General features: G+C 35.5%; 1 protein-coding gene across 1 annotated transcript in view; it reads left to right on the top strand.

Annotated features, from left to right (window-relative positions):
- Positions 1 to 21,558, top strand: part of VPS13C (vacuolar protein sorting 13 homolog C) — a 252,418-nt gene that overhangs the window by 143,166 nt on the left and 87,694 nt on the right. The window contains exons 46-55 of the mRNA XM_007958262.2: positions 636 to 940; positions 1,870 to 2,017; positions 6,911 to 7,064; positions 9,587 to 9,699; positions 13,997 to 14,166; positions 15,004 to 15,251; positions 16,611 to 16,840; positions 18,157 to 18,249; positions 20,288 to 20,653; positions 21,185 to 21,271. Of these exons, the coding sequence (XP_007956453.1) occupies positions 636 to 940; positions 1,870 to 2,017; positions 6,911 to 7,064; positions 9,587 to 9,699; positions 13,997 to 14,166; positions 15,004 to 15,251; positions 16,611 to 16,840; positions 18,157 to 18,249; positions 20,288 to 20,653; positions 21,185 to 21,271 (1,914 nt within the window). The remainder of the gene's footprint in view (positions 1 to 635; positions 941 to 1,869; positions 2,018 to 6,910; positions 7,065 to 9,586; positions 9,700 to 13,996; positions 14,167 to 15,003; positions 15,252 to 16,610; positions 16,841 to 18,156; positions 18,250 to 20,287; positions 20,654 to 21,184; positions 21,272 to 21,558) is intronic.

Here is a 21,558-nt window from a genome sequence, read left to right on the forward strand (position 1 = left end):
GAAAGTAATTTATTTGGGAATGGGGGAACTAAATTGCTTTGTATTGTTAATGCTTGAGCATCAAGAATATATTGCTTCTAAGAATGATCTTTTTTCATTGGGAAAATGTTTTCATTTTTAGTTGAAGTTGAGAGGCAGTGCATCTTACCCTAAATAAAGAAGTATTGACTCTTATTATGGATTGAGGATCGTAATGACCTAACTTTCTTTGCTCACACCTGAGTACATGTACAAAAATTAATCTTCAGAAATAACATGTCAGAACCTTGGTTTCCAGGAATAAACTTCGTTCTTATAAACTAGAGGTACAGAATTTAACCCTCTTTGGGAGACTTAAAGGACTCTCCTTCATCTCTTTCATTTACATTTGAATTTAAAATGACCAACATTCATTAATTAAAAAGAGCTTTAAGAAATATGTCATAAAAACCAAATATATATAAAATAAAAGGTAAAGGACTCTTCCTTCACAGAGGTAGCTATTGTTAATAGATCAGAATGTATCTCCATATATATTATCGTAAATATAACATCTCTTTAATATTGCCTCTTTAAGGTAAATGCTTTAATTTTTTTTGCCTTTTAAAAATAAACCCCTTTTTAGGAACTCTCTAAATAATGATCTCTTCCAACAGAACTTCCTCAACAATTTCCAAACTGCCAAAGAAGCTTTGAGTGCAGCCACAGTCCAAGCTGCAGAAAAAGCTGCTTCTAGCATGAAAGACTTGGCTCAAAAGAGTTTCCGCCTTTTGATGGATATCAACTTGAAAGCCCCAGTTATTATTGTTCCTCAGTCTTCAGTATCACCTAATGCTGTTATAGCAGATCTGGGCTTAATCAGGATTGAGAACAAGTTTAGCTTGGTCCCTGTGGAACATTCTTCTCTTCCCCCAGTCATTGACAAAATGAACATACAGCTCACTCACTTGAAGCTGTCCAGGTATAAATATACACTCTAATTGTATATTGCTTAAGTTGAAACATAAACTTCACAGAATTTTTATCGGGAGTAAAATTCTGTGATTTGTGGTTCTTATTCCTTATTTCTTCTGATCATGAAACCTTGAACATTGTTTTTTAGCTATTGGTTAATGGTAGTGTGTCTCATGGAATCTGCATTTTGTCTTACTAAAATTTATAATTTGATTTTTCCATTTTATAAAAATTCTCTATTATAAAATTATAATTTACTCAATAATTGTTCATTTAGTTTGTTTCATAATGTTGCACACAACTATTTCTTTTTCTGTAGATGAACCAAAACTTCCTAAAATGTAGTAAAATATGAGATTTCTCATTTCCGATATATCACATCTGGGTCTCAGTGAGGTATCTAAATGAATATAATCCACATGTGTGAAGTTGTTGGCTCTCTGGAATGGCAAGAATACTTTCAGCATTTGTTTGTGCAAATAGTCATTAGTGGCAAGCTGGAAACGACTATTACTATATGCTTGTTTATCTTTTAGTTTTGTTGAATTTTTCACTGTAAGTTTGGAGAAGAGTAATGCCAAAGGCTAAATAGATTGTTGCTGTTTTTATCTTCCAATTTTACGAGAGTATAATATTTGTTTGTGTAACATTGCACTACTTGCTATATCAAACTTTTTCCCCCCAAAGAGTAAATAATGCAAGTTACACTTTATAACATTTGTGTCTTTGAAATCAGTGTTACATAGGCTTTATTTTGGGTAGCTCTGCATATAAACTTGATTTATATATTCTGGTTCTGACTGATTTGTGAGAGGAAGCATGTTCTAAAGAATTTTGGTAGCCTTGAAGAAAATGCTATGTGGAAACTAATACACAATATAGTAGATGTCATTTCAAAAAAAAAATTATATGTATATATAATTGTTTGTCTTTCAGAACTATTTTACAGGCTGACTTGGCAAAACATGAAATTGAAATTTTAAAACCAGTCAACATGCTTTTATCCATACAGCGAAATTTAGCAGCAGCATGGTATGTGCAAATTCCAGGCATGGAGATAAAAGGAAAATTAAAACCTATGCAGGTAAGTATATGTCTGAAATATATGAAAATTGATAGATAAGCTTGTATCACTAACAGTACAGTTCTAATGTACATCAGAAAATGATGATACGTTAAAAGGGAATACTTTGCTAACTGGAAATAAGACCATCTCTGGTAGCATAGTGGCTAAGACACTTGCCTGCTAACCAGACGGCTGGCGGTTCAAACCCACCAGCCACTCCTCGGAAGGAAGGTTGGGCAATCCTACTTCTGTAGTGATACTGCCTCGGAAACCCAAGGAGGGGTCGCTATGAGTCGGGGCCGACTCGACGGCACATAACAACAACAACAAAAACTTTCCCATACTTACTTATTTTAGTCAGATATTTCATAAAGCTAACAAGAACTATGAGATAAAATTTAATTGGAGTCTACTATTAAAAGTTTCAAGGCCGTGATCCCTGGATGGTGCAAACATTTAAGAGTTTGAGTACTGCCCTGGCAGTCTGCTCCCAAAAGGTCACAGCCTTGAAAACCCCACGGAGCAGTTTTGCTCTGACATATGAGGGCTCCTGAGTCAGAATCTGCTTAACAGCAGCTAACAACAAATTGTAAAACAGTACATAGTGATGGTGAGAGTCAAAGCACCTTACAAATATTTTTAATATGTATAGATCCTCTTTTACTTAGAATAATGGATATCATTTTAAATAGGCATATGTGTTTATTTGGTATGCATATAAATGTAGCACAACTTGTAACAGTATAGTGAGCAGGTTATATGTAGGCTCACAGGAGGAGATAAGACTGGTTGAAGATGATCATGGAAGTATAGGAAACCTGTGATTCTTTTTTTTTTTTTTTTAATTTTTTAGTTTTTCATTGTGGAAATTTGCAAAGCAGATTCCTTTCACTCTCAATAGTTTATGTACTTTTGGTTTCATGCCCGAATACAATCTCAACGATAAAAAGCTCTCCTCCCATCTCCCTGTGACTGCCCCCTCCCTGTGTCCTTCTTATCTCTGCTTTCCTATCTGTCCAACTTTCCCTCTATGCAAATGCTGCCCTTCTGTTGTCTCACAGTTGATTGATCTAAGGGATACATCTCCCTAGGGTTGTTGTTGTTGTTTACGGAAGTAGGATTGCCCAACCTTCCTTCCGAGGAGTGGCCAGTGGGTTTGAACCGCCAGCCGTCTGGTTAGCAGACAAATGTCTTAGCCACTATGCTACCAGAGCTCCCAAGGTCTCCCTAGGGTAGGTAGGTGCATCTCCTGAGGTAAGTGTTCTGCTTGTAGGCCTTTCTACTATTTGGCTGAGAGCTAATCCACGGAAGTGAGTCCAGTTCTTGGCCCGAAGGATACTCTGGGGCCATAGTTTTGAAGATTTCACCAGTCTCCATCTGACCAGTAATTGTGGTTATTTTTGTGCTTTTTGAATTTTGTTCCACATTTTCCCTCCCACACTATCAAGGATCTCCAATTTTGATCTCTTTCCAAGTGGTCAGCATTGGTAGCCAGGCATCATCTAGTTCTTCTCAGGGTCTTGAAAGCTGAGGGGAAATCTGCTATTCCTTCATGAAACAGTGAGGAAACCAGACAGTGAGGAATGGGGTGAAGAGGAAGAATAAACAAATAAAGTATGTGAAAAAGAAATTAAAATGTAGTATTTTAGTTGTTTTTAATGTCTGTGATTATTTCAGAGTTGGTTCTAAGATAAAATGGGGAGGAATAAAGGAACAAAGTTGTAATAAGGAAGGAGTTAAAGTTGAAGTTTGCTGTGGGAGTACAAGATTCTTATATGTATATATGAATATATATTATATGAGGAAGAGTTGCTGAATTATAATCATTTAGGGAATTCACAGAGAAGTCTCCATGCCAAAGTATGGACTCCTTCTCTTAATTTCTTCTTTACTGCTAAGAGATTAGACCCTTTTCCTTTCTTTTCAAAATTGCATGAGTTGACTTTTCCCCATTATAGATTTGCTGAAAGCAAAAGAAAAGCCTAAATGTCCATTAGTAGGACAGTATGGATAAAATTAGGGTATATTTACACAATGGGCATTACAAAGCAGGTAAAGTGAATTAACTGTTGTTGTTGTTATGTGCCGTGGAGTTGGACCTGACTCATAGCGACCCCTCCTTGGGTTTCTGAGGCAGTATCACTGTGGAAGTAGATTGCTCAACCTTGCTTCTGAGGAGTGGCTGGTGGGTTTGAACCGCCAGCCTTCTGGTTAGCAGTCAAGTGCCTTAGGCACTATGCTACCAGAGCTCCTATGGTATATTTATACAATGGGCATTACAAAGCAGGTAAAGTGAATGGAACTGGAACTCCTTAAAATAAAATGGATCAAATTTAAAATATGGAAAAAATAAGTGGTAAAATTATTGTACAGTTTTATGTTGTTTCAAATTTTGCAGTATGCAAAGCAACACTATATGTTGTTTATGGAGAATGCATTGGTGATAAATGTAAGAAAGCATCTATGAGACTAATAATTCCCTAATTCAGGTAGTATCTTTCTCTGGGGAAGAAAGGAGAAAGGGAAATGGGGTTTCAGAGAGGTACACATTGAGACTTCACCTGTATCTATAATGGGGAAAAAAATCTAAAGGACATGTAGTAATTTGTTGAGTTTTGACAAAGCTAGATGGTAGGTACACAGAGGATGATTATAGTATTCTCTACACTTATCCTTTATGCTTAAAGTATTTCAAAAGAAACAAGGGGGGAAGAAAAAAAAAAGGTCCAGCAATTTAGCATCAAAGCAACATGAGATTCATTACTTTAATGAAAAGGACCCTTGGTCAATTGAGAATGCATCCACGGTGGGTAAACCTCTGCTGCCTAATTTGTCAGCAATCCAGGCATCTCTAAATAATCCTTCTCTCGTCATAGGCTATATAAGTTTTCCTGCAGCTAAGAAAAGCTATCCTCAGGGTGGTGACACTAACAAGTTCTTTTGGGTAGATAAGTTTTAATAATTCCATGACAGAACTGTGGGGCTGCCTCTCAAAATTGTCCTTTGGTCTTACTGAAGTTCAGTGTAAGTATATAATCCAGTTGTTTTTCACCCACAGCAAACCAAAGGAGGTAGTGAAGTTAGCTGCTCTTCAAACAGCTATGCTGTCGTGGTTGGTATTACAAGTGAGAATGGACACAGAAGGATGTTCTACAAAGCTTGCTTGGGGCAAACAAGAAATCCTTAGTCATTATCTCATGTTAAAACAGCTTCTCATTTTCATTTAGGTTGGGAGCCAGGCAATTTCCCTGGCTATAATTTAATAAAAATACTCAATTATTCCTAATTTGAGGGACAGAGTATTGTGACATTCACAGGAGAAGGTGCTGTATATGCATGCATGAATGTGTGAGTTTGTGTAAAACAGGCCTTTCAGACAACTATCTGTGTATGGAAAATATACAAACGGTAGAGAGATAAAAAGGTTCAAAGGAATTACAGATTTAATGGTAGCAGCTTTATTTATTCTAACTGCTTTTTATTTTCACAACACCTGTGAGGATCCAACTCAAGGGCAGTGTGTTACATGGCATTGGCTTCATAGAATGAATTCAAGGGAGGTCTGGTGGCATAGTGCCTAAGGCATTTGACTGCTAACCAGAAGGCTGGTGGTTCAAACCCACCAGCCACTTCTAGGAAGGAAGGATGGGCAATCTACTTCCATAGAGATACCACCCCAGAAACCCAAGGAGAGGTCACTGTGAGTCGGATCTGACTCGATGGCAGTGCATCGTACTATTGTTGTTACCTGTGAGGAAGATGATATTATTATTTCTGTTTTAAAGATAGGAAACTTGAGTTAGGGAGGTTAAGACACTTGAACAACAGGCTTGAAAGTAGTGGAGCTGAAACAAATCTGCCTGACTCTTGGCTTTTTCCTTCTTTTTTTGCTACATTTTTCCCTTTTTTAAAGGTGGGAGATGAATAAGATGCTGTCTTCCGGGTGTGTGTTTTGGTTTTAAAACATTCTGTGTAGATCGACTTGTTATTGTTCTAAGAGATGTTATTTTTGATAGGTTAAACACATGTTTTGTAAAAATCAGATATATGTATACTAAAACAAAGAGCTACATAGCCAAAGAGCATCTATTTGCAGTTCTTATGGAGACTGGAAGCTGAACAACACACTTCTTTTTCTTTTTTACATTGTGATTTGGGTGAAAGTTTACAGAGCAAATCCACTCTTCCTTTCTTTCTTTCTTTTAATGGTGATTTGGGTGTGAAAGTTTACAGAGCAAATTCACTTTCCATACAGCAGTTAACATATACTTTGTCTCATGACATTGACTACAGTTTACCCCGATGTAACAGCTCCCTCCCACTTCCTCTCCATAATTACCTCTTCCCTGTTGAACAACATACTTCTTAATTGAGTTTGTTGTTGTTATGTGCCATATGTCAGACCTGACTCATAGCGACCCATTCCTGGGTTTCCGAGGCGGTAACACTATGGAAGTAGATTGCCCAACCTTCCTTCTGAGGAGTGGCTGGTGGGTTTGAACCGCTAGCCTTCTGGTTAGTGGTCAAGTGCCTTAGGCACTATGCTACCAGAGCTCCTTAACTGAGTTTAGAGAAGAGCAAATAATGTAGAGAAGGAGCTGGTACTCAAGTGAGAAAAGAGAGTGGTAGCCTGGAGATGAGGAGGTCGAGAGAGTCATAGGTCCAGGAACAGGAAGTGATAGTAACAGGTAAGTCAGGAGGAGTGATACGGTGGCAGAGGAGTCAGAAGTGTGCTTAAGCACAAAGGTATGCCTCGTGCTATACAAGATGAAATAGTTCTCTGGTATTTATGGTCCCAAGTCTCTTTTTACTAGAGGAACAGATAGTTAATTTGTGGAACCATAAATTGAGACATAATATTCTGCATTTTTTAAACCATATTATACTAACAAATTGTTGATGATTTTCTAGGTTGCTCTCAGTGAACATGACTTAACAGTTCTAATGAAAATTTTGCTGGAAAATCTTGGAGAAGCTTCTTCACAGCCAAGCCCTATACAGTCTACCCAGGAGGCTCTAAGAGTGAGAAAAGAAGATGTCCCAAGTGGATCTGACCTCCTCAAAGGTATAAATTGATGAACACTTTTCTTCAGTTATGGAGAAATATTAGTGTTATTTATTTATATTGAGCGTTTTGTAGTTGTCCAGTATAATATGATATGACCTGATTTAATCCTATACAATTTACTATGGAAAATCTTCTGGAGTTAGAGCTGGGTTGCTTCTGGAGGCTCTGAAGGGAATATGCCCATTGTTTACTATAGGGGGAAGGGTCCCCTGTTGTTGCCTGCATGATGCACATTTGCCCTTTACTTACAAAAGCGGAATTTGCCTTGCCAGGCACTGAAGTGGTATACTTTCGCAAAACAAGCTAGCTAAGCACAAAGTGTAGCAAGTACCCAAAACAATTAAGAGGGAAACAGACCTTGGTATCATGCTCAAACAGCTGGCCTGTGAGAAACAAAGGTGTTCTTGTAGAGTAACAGCTTTACTTATCTGCTGCTATATTGGTTAATGATGTAGTTAGAGATACAAGGGAATTTTCCAAATTACTAAAATTGAGTCTTTTAAAAGTACTTTTTAACTCAGCCATATTTAAATAATACTTTTTATAAAGTATAAGTTTACTTCTTGCTTTCTTAAACAGGTTATGTGAAAAATAATTTAACTCTATTCATTATTTATTTAAAGTAATTGATACTGTATGGTTTTTTTAGACTGCAAATGGATTAATTTTTTCATGGATTCAAAAAATACGAAGTTTTGTGCCAGGCACCAAAAATACTGCTGGGAATATAAAAATGTATGCCCTAAGGTAGTATAGTACTTAAAAAAAAAAAATTTGTAACACTTGTAAATATTCTTAAAAATTAAATACTCATTATAATATATTATGCTTATGTGTCTGGCATATGGTAAGTGCAAAATAAATATAAACAATTACTATTATTATAAGTTAGATCCAAATAATGAAATAAAGGTATAATACTAACATGTACAGAATAAAAAAATAAATAAATTTCTTACACCTATAATAAATGGTCCCAGGTTGTTGTGCTGTTATTTAGCTCTTAGACCATTGGCTGTTACTTCTAACAGCAATCGATAAAACTGCCATTTAATAATACCTTACCAACACTGCTTCTTCTATAGTTAGGCCCTCTGTATTTTTAAATTGCAAGAACAAATAAATGACTTAGAATAATGTGCAAAATAAGGTTTGGGTCAAATGCATCATTGTGAGCTCCGCATGAGCTCATTGAGGCCAGCATGTTCTTCTGAGGCTGGGTTTATGCTGCCATAAAGGCAAAGGCTAGATAAGAAGGCTGTTGTTATGGTTAGGCAGAAACTGTGAGAGATGAATAAACTGTAGCAATCACGCTTCATGTGATTAATGATCTCATTATGTTCAGCTGTACTCAGATTCTTGTATTTCATCCTGGCTATGTGGTTAATGCAGTACTTGGGAAAACATGTGAGATCATAAGAGAGCTGCAAAGATGATGAAGATTGGAGTGTACATTATCTTTAGTAAAAATGAAATAAGAAAGAACAAAGTTTTCCAATTCAGAGAAGCTTTGCTGTGCTTAAAGTTATGCAATGTTTGCTTTTCCAGTAACTTTTAAGAACAGACTTTGCTATAGAATGACCAAAGATATAATAGAACCAATCTACAAAAGTGATTATAGAATCACTTTTTAAAAGGTGATTGAAAGCAAGAATGATTTTTATATGTATATGAAGTTTCTGCCTAGAGATGAGGGAAAAGACTTCTTGAAGTCTCTTTTATTTACTTCACAATTCCAAAGTTATCTCTCCTCAATTTATATTTGAGGTCTGTTTGATTCTGTTATTGAATTATACTCTGTTCTTCTTATATAGGTAACAGGTTCAGTGATCTAGGCAACATGTTGTTGTTGTTATGTGCTCTGGTAGCATAGTGCCTAAGGCACTTGACTGCTAACCAGGAGGCTGGCGGTTCAAACCCACCAGCCACTCCTCGGAAGGAAGGTTGGGCAATCCTACTTCTGTAGTGATAACTGCCTCGGAAACCCAAGGAGGGGTCGCTAGGAGTCGGGGCCGACTCGGTGGCAAACAACAACAACTAGGCAACATAAGGTAGTAATAAGTGCATTGGGCTAGTGAAGGATCTATTACTGACTCGCTGTCTGATCTAGGGCAAAGCATTTGACTTTTGTGCCTCTGATTTTGTAATCTCTTGAGGATGGTGTCTACCAGTTATGTCAAAATGCTTTGATAATTATAAACTACTCTATGTAGTCTTGCTTAGCAGTGGCATATTTTTGTTTGTTTTCTTTAAGTAGTCTTAATATTCTTTGCAAGGCCTCTTCTTTTCTTTTTTCTTTTTACATAGATAAACTACCTCTGCTACATTGCCCTGTACTAAATATATGTGGAATAGATCATTGATGTTTTTGTGAGTTGTATCATAATAGGATTTAAAGAATCCTAGAAAGTGTGATATAAATTGAGTAAGAAATTGTTATCTCAACTTTTTAGATATTTATAAAATCAAATGCCTACTTAAAAGCCTTTTAATTTTCCCATTCATGCTTGAACCATCAGAACAAGAAGATGTGACAAATTCAAAGATTCTTGTGGACCACAGTGCCACTCTCCAGTTTGACTTTCACTTTGAATCTCTTTCCATTGTCCTTTATAATAATGATATCAACCAGGTAAGTAGATGTTACCTGGTTCATCTGATGTTAGAAATATTTAGCTCTTGATTTTAAAATAATTCTGTTTTATAATATTGCCATTTTTTAGATGAGACTATTTGTTGAAAATTAATATGTACGGCTGTGTGTTACTTAGTATGCATGATACAGTGAGTGAAATAGGAGATTATATGATTTGGATGTTGTGTGAGTACCCTATAATATACAGGGAGTTCCTGGATTATGAAAAAATTCTATTCCTAAATCTGTCTTTAAGTCAAATTTCTAAGTAAGCTTGGACAGTTAGGTACTTACACTTCATATCTAACAGCAGTTAGTCAAGTGATTGTCTTGGTATATGGTATATAATTAATCTTCCTGTGCATGAAACTTTCCAGGTACACTAAAACATCTTTAACGTAATACTATAGTGGTAGCATAATGCCTAAGGCACTTGACTGCTAACCAGAAGGCTGGCGGTTCAAACCCACCAGCCACTCCTCGGAAAGAAGATGGGGCAATCTACTTCCGTAGTGATACTGGCTGAGAAACCCAAGGAGGGGTTGCTATCGACTTGATGGCACATAACAACAAAAACAACATAGTAATAATAATAGTAGTGTTTTGATGTGTATCACAAACTCTTGCACCCATGTGTTATTACGTACCATCGTATACCTCAAATTTTTACTGTAGGCTTTACAGTTATGGGGATTAGGACTGTGGTTAGACATTGCTGAACAAAAGTTATGTATTATTATATATAAAATTTGGACCATTTGCTTAAAGCATTAATATATATATAAAATTCTCTTTCATCTCTCATACTTTGGTCATGTTATCAGGAAGGACATTACCTGGAGAAGGGTACCATGCTTGGTAAAGTAGAGGATCAGTGAAAAAAAGGAAGACCCTCAATGAGATAGACATTCATAATGGCTGTAACAGTGGGCTCAAGCATAGCAGCAATTGTGAGGATGGCAGAGGACCAGGCAGTGTTGCGTTCTGTTGTACCTAGGGTCGCTGCGAGTTGGAACCGACTCTGTGGCACCTAAAACAACAAAAAAATTCTCTTTGGCCTGTAACATATGCATTGGTCTTGCTTTCAGTCTTGTCTTTGTTAATGTTTCTAATCTTACTAGTCTAAGGGAAAGCACTCTGGGTTTTACTTCTTCTAGGTAAAGCACCAAAGCACATTTATATCCATATCTGATACAGAATAATTTTTATATGCGTTATTAATTATATGTATAAATGTTTTACATAGATATATGTGCATATATAACTATTTAAGAAGCTTAGAGCCTTACAGGTCTATTTTCAAATTCATGATTATCCATGATATATGAGCATTAATTTTGTTGTATTAAATAAATAATTCCATGTAGTAGATATAGATTAAAGAATTGAAGAACTGAGGTCTAGTGCCATAATAATTTGAAATAGACAATATCTCAGTGGTATTTTAGAAATTTTTAAAAATTTTTTAATATAGACAGTGACACTCAATCATCAGATCACAAGAAGCCCTATAAGTTTTTCAGTATTTGATATTGCCCAGAGTGAATGCTTTCCCAGTGTATGCATTGATCCCAGTAAGCATCTTGCTCACTCTCTTGAATGACTGTGCCAATCATTGCACATCATAAGCACCCCTTTTCTCAAAGCTTGGCTCTGTAGTGAGGAACTACGACTGTTCTTCGCTTTGCTGCAGATTTTTGTTTGTTTGTTGATTGGCTGCTTTTTGTTCTTTCAAAATCTGGGCTTACCTGGAGAATTTAGAGCTATATGTTATGGTCTTAAAAAGACTGGGGTCCTTTTTGTCTTAAATGAAAGCGTAAATCTTTTATTGAGGATTTGAGACCATGATTGTTGTTGTGGCTGTTATTTTGTGCCACCAAGTCAGTTCCAACGCATAGCAACCTTTGTACAACACAATGGAACAATGCCCAGTCTTACACCATCCTCACAGTTGTTGCTGTGCTTGAGGTCATTGTTCCAGCCACTGTGTCAGTCCATCTCACTGAAGGTCTTCCTCTTTTTCACTGACCCTACTCTGCCCTGGAGATGTCCTTCTCCAGGGACTGGTCCCTGATAACATGTCCAAAGTACGTGAGACAAAGTCTAGCCATCCTTCACTCCGAGGAGCATTTCTACAGTACTTTTTCCAAGACAGTTTTGTTTGTTATGTCAGTTCTTGGTATTTTCAGTATTCTTCTCCAACACCAACCATAATTCAAAGGCATCAATTCTTCTTTGGTCTTCCTTTGAAAATACCATGACTTGGGTAAGGCACGACTTAGTCCTCAAAGCGACATCTTTGCTTTTGAACACTTTATAAAGGTCTTTTACAGCAGATTTGCCCAGTGCAATATGTCCTTTGATTTCTTAACTACTGCTTTCATGATTATTGGTTGTGCATTCAAGTAAAATAAAATCTTTGACAACTTCAGTCTTTTCTCTGTTTATCATGCTTTTGCTTCTTGGGCCAGTTGCAAGAATTTTTGTTTTCTTTGTATTGAGGTGTAATCCATATTGAAGTTGTAGCCTTTGATCTTCATCATTAAGTGTTTCAGGTCCACTTTCAACAAGCAAGATTGTGTCATCTCATATCATTGTTGTTATATGCCATCGAGCCAGACCCAACTCATGGCGACCCCTCCTTGGGTTTCCGAGGTGGTATCACAAAGGAAGTAGATTGCCCAACCTTCCTTCCAAGAAGTGGCTGGTGGGTTTGAACTGCCAGCCTTCTGGTAGCAGTCATGTGCCTTAGGCACTGTGCCACCACAACTCCCATTTCATATTGCAGGTTGTTATGAGTCTTCCTCCAATTTTGAGGCAGCATTCTTCTTCATATAGACCAGCTTCTCAGATTATTTGCTCAGTATACCTTGATTAGATCTTTATACTTCTTTCCAACCTCATTTCTACTTTCTTTGATTGAAATACTCAAACCTAAAGTCAGCCTGTACTTTTACCCTCAGAACATCTTGAGTGGTTTTCTCCCAAATAAAATGTCTTCTGTCCTCTCCTTGCCAATCTGCGTGCTATTCAGCCTCCACTGCTCAAATACATTCTAACCTTTTTAATGGATTTTTCCTGTGCTTTAAACCGGTCAGAACTGGTTCAGTTGTGGCCAACGTAGCAAAATTGGAACAAACTGGAATTTGTAAAATGTGGATATACTGGAATGATAACCAGAATGGAAAAATTACAGGTCAAAGCACTGGAATGAAGACTTGGAAGAGGCATAATGAGCCCTTTCAGGAGCCTGATGTGGAAGATTGGATTATTGCCAGGACTGTGGAGAGTGACACACATTCAAAGTGGTATAGTTGGCTGCCATATTTGAGCAGACAGTGATGCTTCTAACTGCCTGTCAAGAAATTTGGTTGCTGTGTAATGCATATGTTTCCATTGTGTTCTACAAGGAAGGTAAAGTTCCGAGCAGGATGTTGACCTGTAATTTTTCCTGTTCTGGAAAAATGCCGTTGTTTTTGTATACCCACATTTTACAAATTTGTGTCTGTTCTTTCCTCACTTCATTGTCCTTGACTGAACCAGGCAGAACTGATTTGAAGTCCTGGATTTTTCTCAGCCTTCAGTGATCTCTTTGACCTTTCAGTGCTTTTACTGTTTATAAGCTTCAGTTAACTACTTGAAATCCTTTCAGGAATGTGGGGAGATGTAAATATGAATAAATTAATGACAGTATGGCACATGGAATTTAATCATATACATCTCGTAACAACTCCTTGTGATGTTCCTTTTGATAGATTCCTGTGTTATCTTCTCAATTAGGGCATAAGCTCAAAGAGATGACCTACTGTGCCTTATCTTTGTGATAGTTCTTATCACATTGTTTTTATTTAGTTAGTTAGTTTTTATTGTGATTTGGGTGAAAGTTTGCAGAGCAAATTCATTTTCCATATAGTGGTTTTATCACACTGTTTTATACAGAAGAATTTATTAAATATTTGTTTGTTATATTGATTAAATGGAGGAAGTTTTCTGATTATTTTTATTTGCATTGTACTGTAAATCAGATTAATTTTATATATGGTTACATTGTTGAATATTAGTGCACACCCACATGCATTTATTTGTATGTTATGTGTGTATATATATATATATATATATACACACACACAAACATGAGTATTATTTTTTGTTCCATTTATGTTTATTAATACCCATACTTTTAAAATTTGTGAAATCAGTTTACCTTTAATATCTGAATTAAGGAATATATTTAAAAGCAGTTACATAATATTTCAATATAATTGATTATTTTTCTTGGAAAAATATTCCACAGGAATCCAGACTTTCATTTCATAATGACAGTTTACGGCTTGGTGAACTCAGACTACATCTTATGGCTTCAGCAGGGAAAATGTTTAAAGATGGTTCAATGAATGTCAACATTAAACTTAAGACATGCACCCTTGATGACCTCAGAGAAGGCACTGAGAGAGCAACATCGAGGTTTGTTATTTCTCAATTTGCTGTTAATTATTGAAAGTTAATATTGCACCTGGCATTGCTGTCAGACATTGCTAGGCTTGTAATTATCAAAAGAAAGTCTCAATCTTTAGATCATACTTCCTGATTTGCATTGCATCAAGAATGGAAGTTTGTATTAGCTATAACCAAACACCTTGAGGGATTGAATCGATTGGTATGGGGGCTCAGGACTATAGTCTCAGGGGACACTACGAGATGAATAAGAAGTGAGGAAAGTGTTATGTCATGCATCTAGCTTTTCTGGTTTACAAATTTTATGTCTGGGATAACTCACCAGGCAAGAGTGACAAAAACCACCATTTGTTTAATAGCCTCCACTTTCTAGCACATATAATGATATGTGGAAACTATCATTGAAAGCCCTTGATAAACACCTGCTGAGTTGAGTTTCATTGAATACTTTTGGCTTCAAATTATATGGTATGATTTTTGGAGGTTAATTCCTTTAGGAAGATTTTATTTCTTAATATAAAGAGTTTGTTTTTTAAATTTTGTGGAACCACATTGATATGTTTTATTAATTGCCCAAACTCATTTCAGCTGTCATTTATTTCTCTAGTATTGTATTATAATTATAAAATATTCTGTAATTGCTAAGTAACATAGGTCTTGAATTGTGGAAATTAGGAGACCTTGTCTTGGTTGCTAATTGGGTAATTAGATTCTGGTTAATACTGACTTCTTTTCTGTGGAGATTAGAATGTGAAAGGTGAAAGAAAGTTTACTAAGGTGTGTCAGAAATTTTTCATCTTTTTAGCAGGAATTTAAAATAATAATGGCATGTGTTGTTTATTTCAGAATGATTGACAAAAAGAATGACCAGAATAACCACAGTTCTATGATTGATATAAACTACGAACAAGACAAAAATGGAAGTCAAATAGATGCTGTTCTTGACAAGCTGTATGTTTGTGCCAGTGTGGAATTTTTGATGACTGTGGCAGATTTCTTCATCAAAGCTGTGCCTCAGAGTCCAGAAAATATGGCAAAAGAAGCACAGATTTCACTAAGACAGACTGGGACAGCAAGAATCAAGTCAGAGAAAGGTTAACAGAATTTATTTGTCTTAGATAAACTTCTGCTGTATTTTAACAAAATTACAAATAGGGGAAAAGGAAATAGAGAATTTAAGAAGATAAAATTAATCTTTAAAATTTCACCTTGTTCTATAGAAAAACTTCACTAAGCACATATTTTTAAGAGAAAGGTACAGTATTTTCTGGTCAGGGGCCAGAAAACCTTTATGCTGGTTTGAATTCTACCATTAAGATTTCTTTATGCATCCAGAGTAGAAGGGATTAGTCTGAGTCAGTGGTTTGCAACCTGTTTTATAGAAGAAGAATCTTTTATTCAAAGAAAATATTTTTAAGAATTCCAGCATAGTGAAGAGCATTTCAACAGAAAAAAGCACAAAGTGGAGACATGAGAAGATCTAGCGTGAGGCCCCTAGGATACCACCTTAGGATCCTTAAACTCTTTGGAACACAGTTTATGAAGGTCTAATAGAGCTCTGGTAGCATAGTGCCTAAGGCACTTGACTGCTAACCAGAAAGCTGGTGGTTCAAACCCACCAGCCACTCCTCGGAAGGAAGATTGGGCATTCCTACTTCCGTAGTGATACTGCCTCGGAAACCCAAGGAGGGGTCGCTATGAGTCGGGGCTGACTCGATGGCAAATAACAACAACAATATAGGTATAACCACTCTCCAGCTCTGTAATTCTTTAATTCTAGCATTACCAAGCAGACTAGTGGCTTTCTATGTTAAATTGTCTCAGGTCAGGCATCTTTTTTCCCTGTTCAACTCAGCAAGATTGGAAAATTATCATTTACTAGCAAGATCTGAATGATATGTTTTAAATTATCTTTAATATTTCTTAAATTGTAATCAAGTCTCTGTATTCATATGTACATTTTATGTGTTTATACTACAGATAATATGACAGTGACTATGAGCTTTATGGTGAAATCAAAGTAAACAAGTAATAATGGTCTGTCTACTCTTTAAGGGTCTCCTTTCCTCCTCTTGTTTTCCCCTCCCCACTTTTCCCTTCCTTGACCATTTAATATAATACAGTATAATATAACATAGTACATGCTTATGTGTGTATATATGCACTCACCTTAATTCTGACAAAAGGAACTTCAGAACAAGTTTATTCCTGCTACATCAAAGTGGGAATGATCTTCTTGTGTATAGGGATTAGATTCTTGTTTCCCCACACAGTCAGCATTTGTTAATAATCATTTATTTTTTAGTATTAGTTGATCAGTTATTACTATTATTATTTTTACCATATACATTATAGCAGAATATTAGCAACACATTAGCAATTTGGAGATAACATGAATTCAAGTGACAAGATTTATTTTCAAACTTTTTTGGTTCCTATTTTTATTTCCTCAGATGATTCTGTAAGACCAAATATGACTTTAAAGGCCGTGATCATAGATCCCGAAGTGGTGTTTGTTGCCAACCTGACAAAGGCTGATGCTCCTGCTGTCACAGCCTCATTCCAGTGTAACCTCTCTCTGTCAACATCCAAACTTGAACAAATGATGGAAGCCTCTGTGAGAGATCTTAAAGTGCTTGCTTGCCCTTTTCTCAGAGAAAAGAGAGGAAAAAACATCACTACAGTAAGAAGTACTTTATATTTTAAGCTTGGATTGAAGAATGGCAGAAATAGTTGATTTGTATAATCCAAGAAAGTGAGAGCTCTGTAAGATTTAGACATCATGTCTATAGACTTGGGGTTTTAAAGATAAAGATACTGAGTTCCAAATAGGTTAAATGATTTAGCCGTGGCTGTTAATGAGAGAGCCAGGGATTAGCTCCAGACTGGTTTTCCTTTCATTCTAATGTTTTCTCTTGAATAGTATTTGAATTTTAGTGCAGATCAACATTCTTTTTCAGTTATTTCTTTTGTTTATACTATACCCAATGAATTACTGAATGAAGGAATAAATGAGTGAGTATTAAAAATTTTAAGCTTAGAATAAAAGAAAAATTAAATTCGATGCATGTGACCAACAGAGATTGTGTTCTGCTATTAAAAGTTAACTTCAATTATTGTTAAATTATTATTGAAAAATATGATCTTAGTTAATTGAGACAATTACCATACAAAATTTTAAAAATGTTAAGTTGGTAATTTTATACTAAAAGGGTAATTATATTATGTGACTCATTTGCAATGTTATTTTAAATGAAATAAACTTGTGGGCAAAGTTTGTAAAAAGAAATGCAATGCTTTTAGTCTGTATTTTGTCATAAAATATTGTTTGGTAGACTCATGTCACAGACATCAATTAAAAGCACATTAATTAATTCATCAAGTGAAAGCTCATCTTAACGTTTGTTTAGATGAAAGGTATACTATACTAAACCCCATTCATTTCAGGTATAAAGGTATTGTATTTTCTTCTTTCATGGTATGTGAGAACATAGGCTTAATAGTTATAATCATTGAGTTTGAAAATATGAAATTTAACAAGGACCTTGTATGATATTCAAGCCTCACTTTCTACTCACCTGAAAATCATAGTCTTTAGCTCATTTTCTGGGGAGACTTCTTAAAGTATATTTTGTAGAAAGGCATCATTTGAAAAATATTTTAGCAAAAGGAAACATTTTAAGATGCTGATAGTAAATATATATCATTACTTAAAGATGTGATGTAAGGAAATTGATTAGAACTGCTTAAAGTCCTTTAAGTATTCACAGATTCACCATAGTTCAGAAGAGCCCTCAGAAGAGACCCTCATCTAATTTAATTTGCCTTTTTGCTTTTAGCAGCAGGCTATCCTTAAAGACTCCAAGTTAAGTAAGACTTGGTTCTTGTAAAGTGTATGTTACATGTATAATGGGCTTATTGAGGAAATGTGAATTTCATGTATTTGAAATGAAATTTCTTATTACTGAGGAAATGTGAATTCCATTAATTTGTTTCTAGGTCTTGCAACCTTGTTCTTTATTTATGGAAAAATGTACCTGGGCTTCAGGGAAACAAAATATAAATATTACACTTAAGGAATGTATAATTAAGGTTAGTGCCTATTATATTCATTGGGTGAAAATTTTTTATTTTTATTTTTTTCTAGCAATATTTATATTTGCAGTTATCTGAGGTAATATCTTTTGATTTCTCTTTCATAACTGAAGCACTATGCTAGTCGCTAATTATGTTCTGATGTTAGAATTCTTTATTGCAAACATTTGTTTCTATTTTGATTAAAAGATTGCTTAATGATATCTATAAATGACCAGGATAGTTTTTCTGTATTACATCTCTGTCAATGTTAGGGAGGATGGCTTGAGGGGAGACCAGGGATGGAATGGGAGATAAGGGAGGAAATGATGGAGAAATAAGATTACTATCAATTTATTTGTAATAAGTTATTTTTGGCTTTTGTTTGAGGTATAATGTGATGGAATTTAATAATGATGTGATGAAATGTTTGATTTGGCTTGTAAAATATTTGTAACAATGGCAGGTACATGCTAGAAATAAATTACTAGGATTTACTTTTTAAAGACAGTAGTGAATGGGAGGGAGGAACTCCTTGTATTTGCACGTGCTTTCTCTGAAGCACCAACTTAGGTACTTAGGGGTGAGGAGGGAGGAGATTATCCTCTCACATATCCTTTATAAAATGAATTTATTTTTACGTAAATTTATTTATTCATTAAGCAAACTTTTGTTGAGCTCTTATTATGTACAAAAATGTCCTGTAGAAGGCATTGGGAGGTACTATAGTTCTTGTTTTCAGAGAACTTGAAGGAAGCATGTGGGAGAAAAAGTAAATCAATGATTACACTTATCAATTCCAGAGGCCTGCACAAGTTCCTGTGGGTCACAGGCAAGGGACCTCTAACTCAGACCAGGACATTAGAGAAAATTACCTAGAGGAGAGGCTGCTTGAACGGAATTTTCAAAGTCTGATGTTTTAAAGTCAAGTTGTTCATTGAAAAGGGAGGGGAAAGGCTATCCAGATAGAACCAACAATATGCACCAGGGCAGAGGTGTGAAAAAGTCCTTTAAGGACTTAGAGGGATAGTTCCATATGGCTGGAGAAAATGGTATCATGAAGTTGTAATGGCAGGACATTTAATTATAGGTGACATTAATAAAGCAAGGAGATAAAAAGGATTCAGTTGACAGGTCAATTTGAAAAGCAGTATATGCTAGATCTTTATTTTGATGGTAGAATATCTCTTAAGTATATTAATTAAGAGTTATGAGATGTGAACAATAAAATAATTTATTTAACTTATTCCAGTATTTCTTAAGTTTTGGATAATGCTGGTTAACTGATTGAATAGGCATCAGCCTACAAAAAGCTTTGTGCACTAAGCTAAGAGAATTTGAATTTTATTCTGAAAGTTGTGAGAAACTCTTAAAGATTTTAAGCATAGACATGCCTTGCCAAGAGTTGCGTTTTAGGAAAATCATCCTGCTGACAGTGTGGAGGATAGGCTGAGTGGTTGCTAACTGAACACAGAAACACCGTAGTATAGAACTAAACCACAGTGAGAGGAATGAAGAAAGTGAGCAGATTCCAAAGGTACTAAGAGGTAGAATTAGTAGATTTTGTGGTGAGTAAAGGGGGATCCATGGTGATTTCCAGGCTTCCCAACCAAAGCCTTACTAGCCTGTCTTCATGAGACCTTTCTAAAATGAATTTAAGTTGAAATAAGAAAAATGAAAGCCATCTGTGTATATCTTGGAGAGGATCACATACTTTGGTTTAGTTAATATAGTTAGTTGAAAAATGAAAAATCCAGTCACATCATTTTTTTCTGTCGATATAACTATTTTGCCCTGAATTTATATTTTAACTCTAGGTATTGCCTGTTACATTTTAACATTAGTTACGTAATTCCAGAGTAACCTGGGTAGAAATCAGTATTATGAAGTTGGTAGACACATGATTTTTGTGTGCTTTCTTTTCATGTGTCTCTGCTTTCCTTAGTCATGCATTTAATATGTTTAAATTTTAAAATAGTTATTTTTTAACTTTTGTATTTTCTTCTCATCTAGGCAGAATTTATTCTAAAATTTTTTTCTGTTTCCTTTTTTTAAGATTTCACCCATAATTCTTAACACTGTGATGACAATCATGGCTGCTATGTCTCCAAAGGCAAAAGAAGATGAATCCAAAGATACATCTAAGGAAATGGAAAATCTTTGGGGCATCAGATCTGTTAATGATTATAACTCCTGGTTTCTTGGTGTTGACACAGCAACAGAAGTAACTGAAAATTTCACAGACATAGAGCATCTGTTGATAGAGGAAAATTGTGCTATTGTCGTGGAGTCAGTTCAAGTTACCTTAGAATGTGGCCTAGGACATCGAACTGTACCTTTATTGTTGGCAGAGTCTAAGTTTTCAGGAATTATTAAAAATTGGACTTCTCTAATGGCTGCTACTGCTGACATGACACTAGAGGTATGGCCATGTCATTTAGTACCTTCGAAACCAATTTCTCTAAAGTACAGTTACAGAATTAAGATAATGAACTTATTTTTATTGTTGTCGTGCATTTGTTTACGACCACAGCAAGTGTATATGTGTGAATAGACAATATACTATAACCTTTAAGAGGTTGATGGATAGTATTATTCATTTGGTAATTATTTTTTTAAAAGATTCTTCTGGTAAATAATTTATTTATGGCAATAAAGTAAAGAATGAAATAAACACTTTATATATTTATATTCTCTGTGTCTTTAGGTGGGATTTTTAAAGTGACCATTAACATAGGTACTTATTTACATAGTTATTAGTTACTTAGGATTTTTTTCCTACTGATTATAGAAATAGCTTATTGTTGTTGTTGTTGTTGTTATGTGCCGTGGAGTCGGCCCCGACTCATAGCGACCCCTCCTTGGGTTTCCGAGGCAGTATCACTACGGAAGTAGGATTGCCCAACCTTCCTTCCGAGGAGTAGTCACCTATTATTTTTCTGTATCTTTCCAGGTTCACTATTACAATGAGACCCATGCTGCCTGGGAGCCCCTGATTGAGAGAGTAGAGGGGAAAAAACAATGGAATTTAAGACTTGATGTAAGGAAACCATAAAATATCTTTGTATACAATGATACTAAACATATTTATGAATATTTTTCAACTCAGAGATTCTTAAAGTGTGCTTCAGAATTACTGAAGTACTTTTATGGGGCCTGTGAGGTTAAAACTCTTCATAATAATACTCAGACATTGACTCTTATTCTGAATGTACAGTGGAGTTCTGTGATATTAGACCAGATTGAATGGAGATGCAGAATGAGAGTGCACTTGTCTTTTCTTAAGCCCAATACTGAGGAGTTTGTGAATACTTCTTCTCCATATAT

Source organism: Orycteropus afer, unplaced genomic scaffold (assembly GCF_000298275.1).
Source record: "Orycteropus afer afer isolate SDZICR_OR568_19922 unplaced genomic scaffold, OryAfe1.0 scaffold00015, whole genome shotgun sequence".
NCBI classification, from domain to species: Eukaryota; Metazoa; Chordata; class Mammalia; order Tubulidentata; family Orycteropodidae; genus Orycteropus; species Orycteropus afer.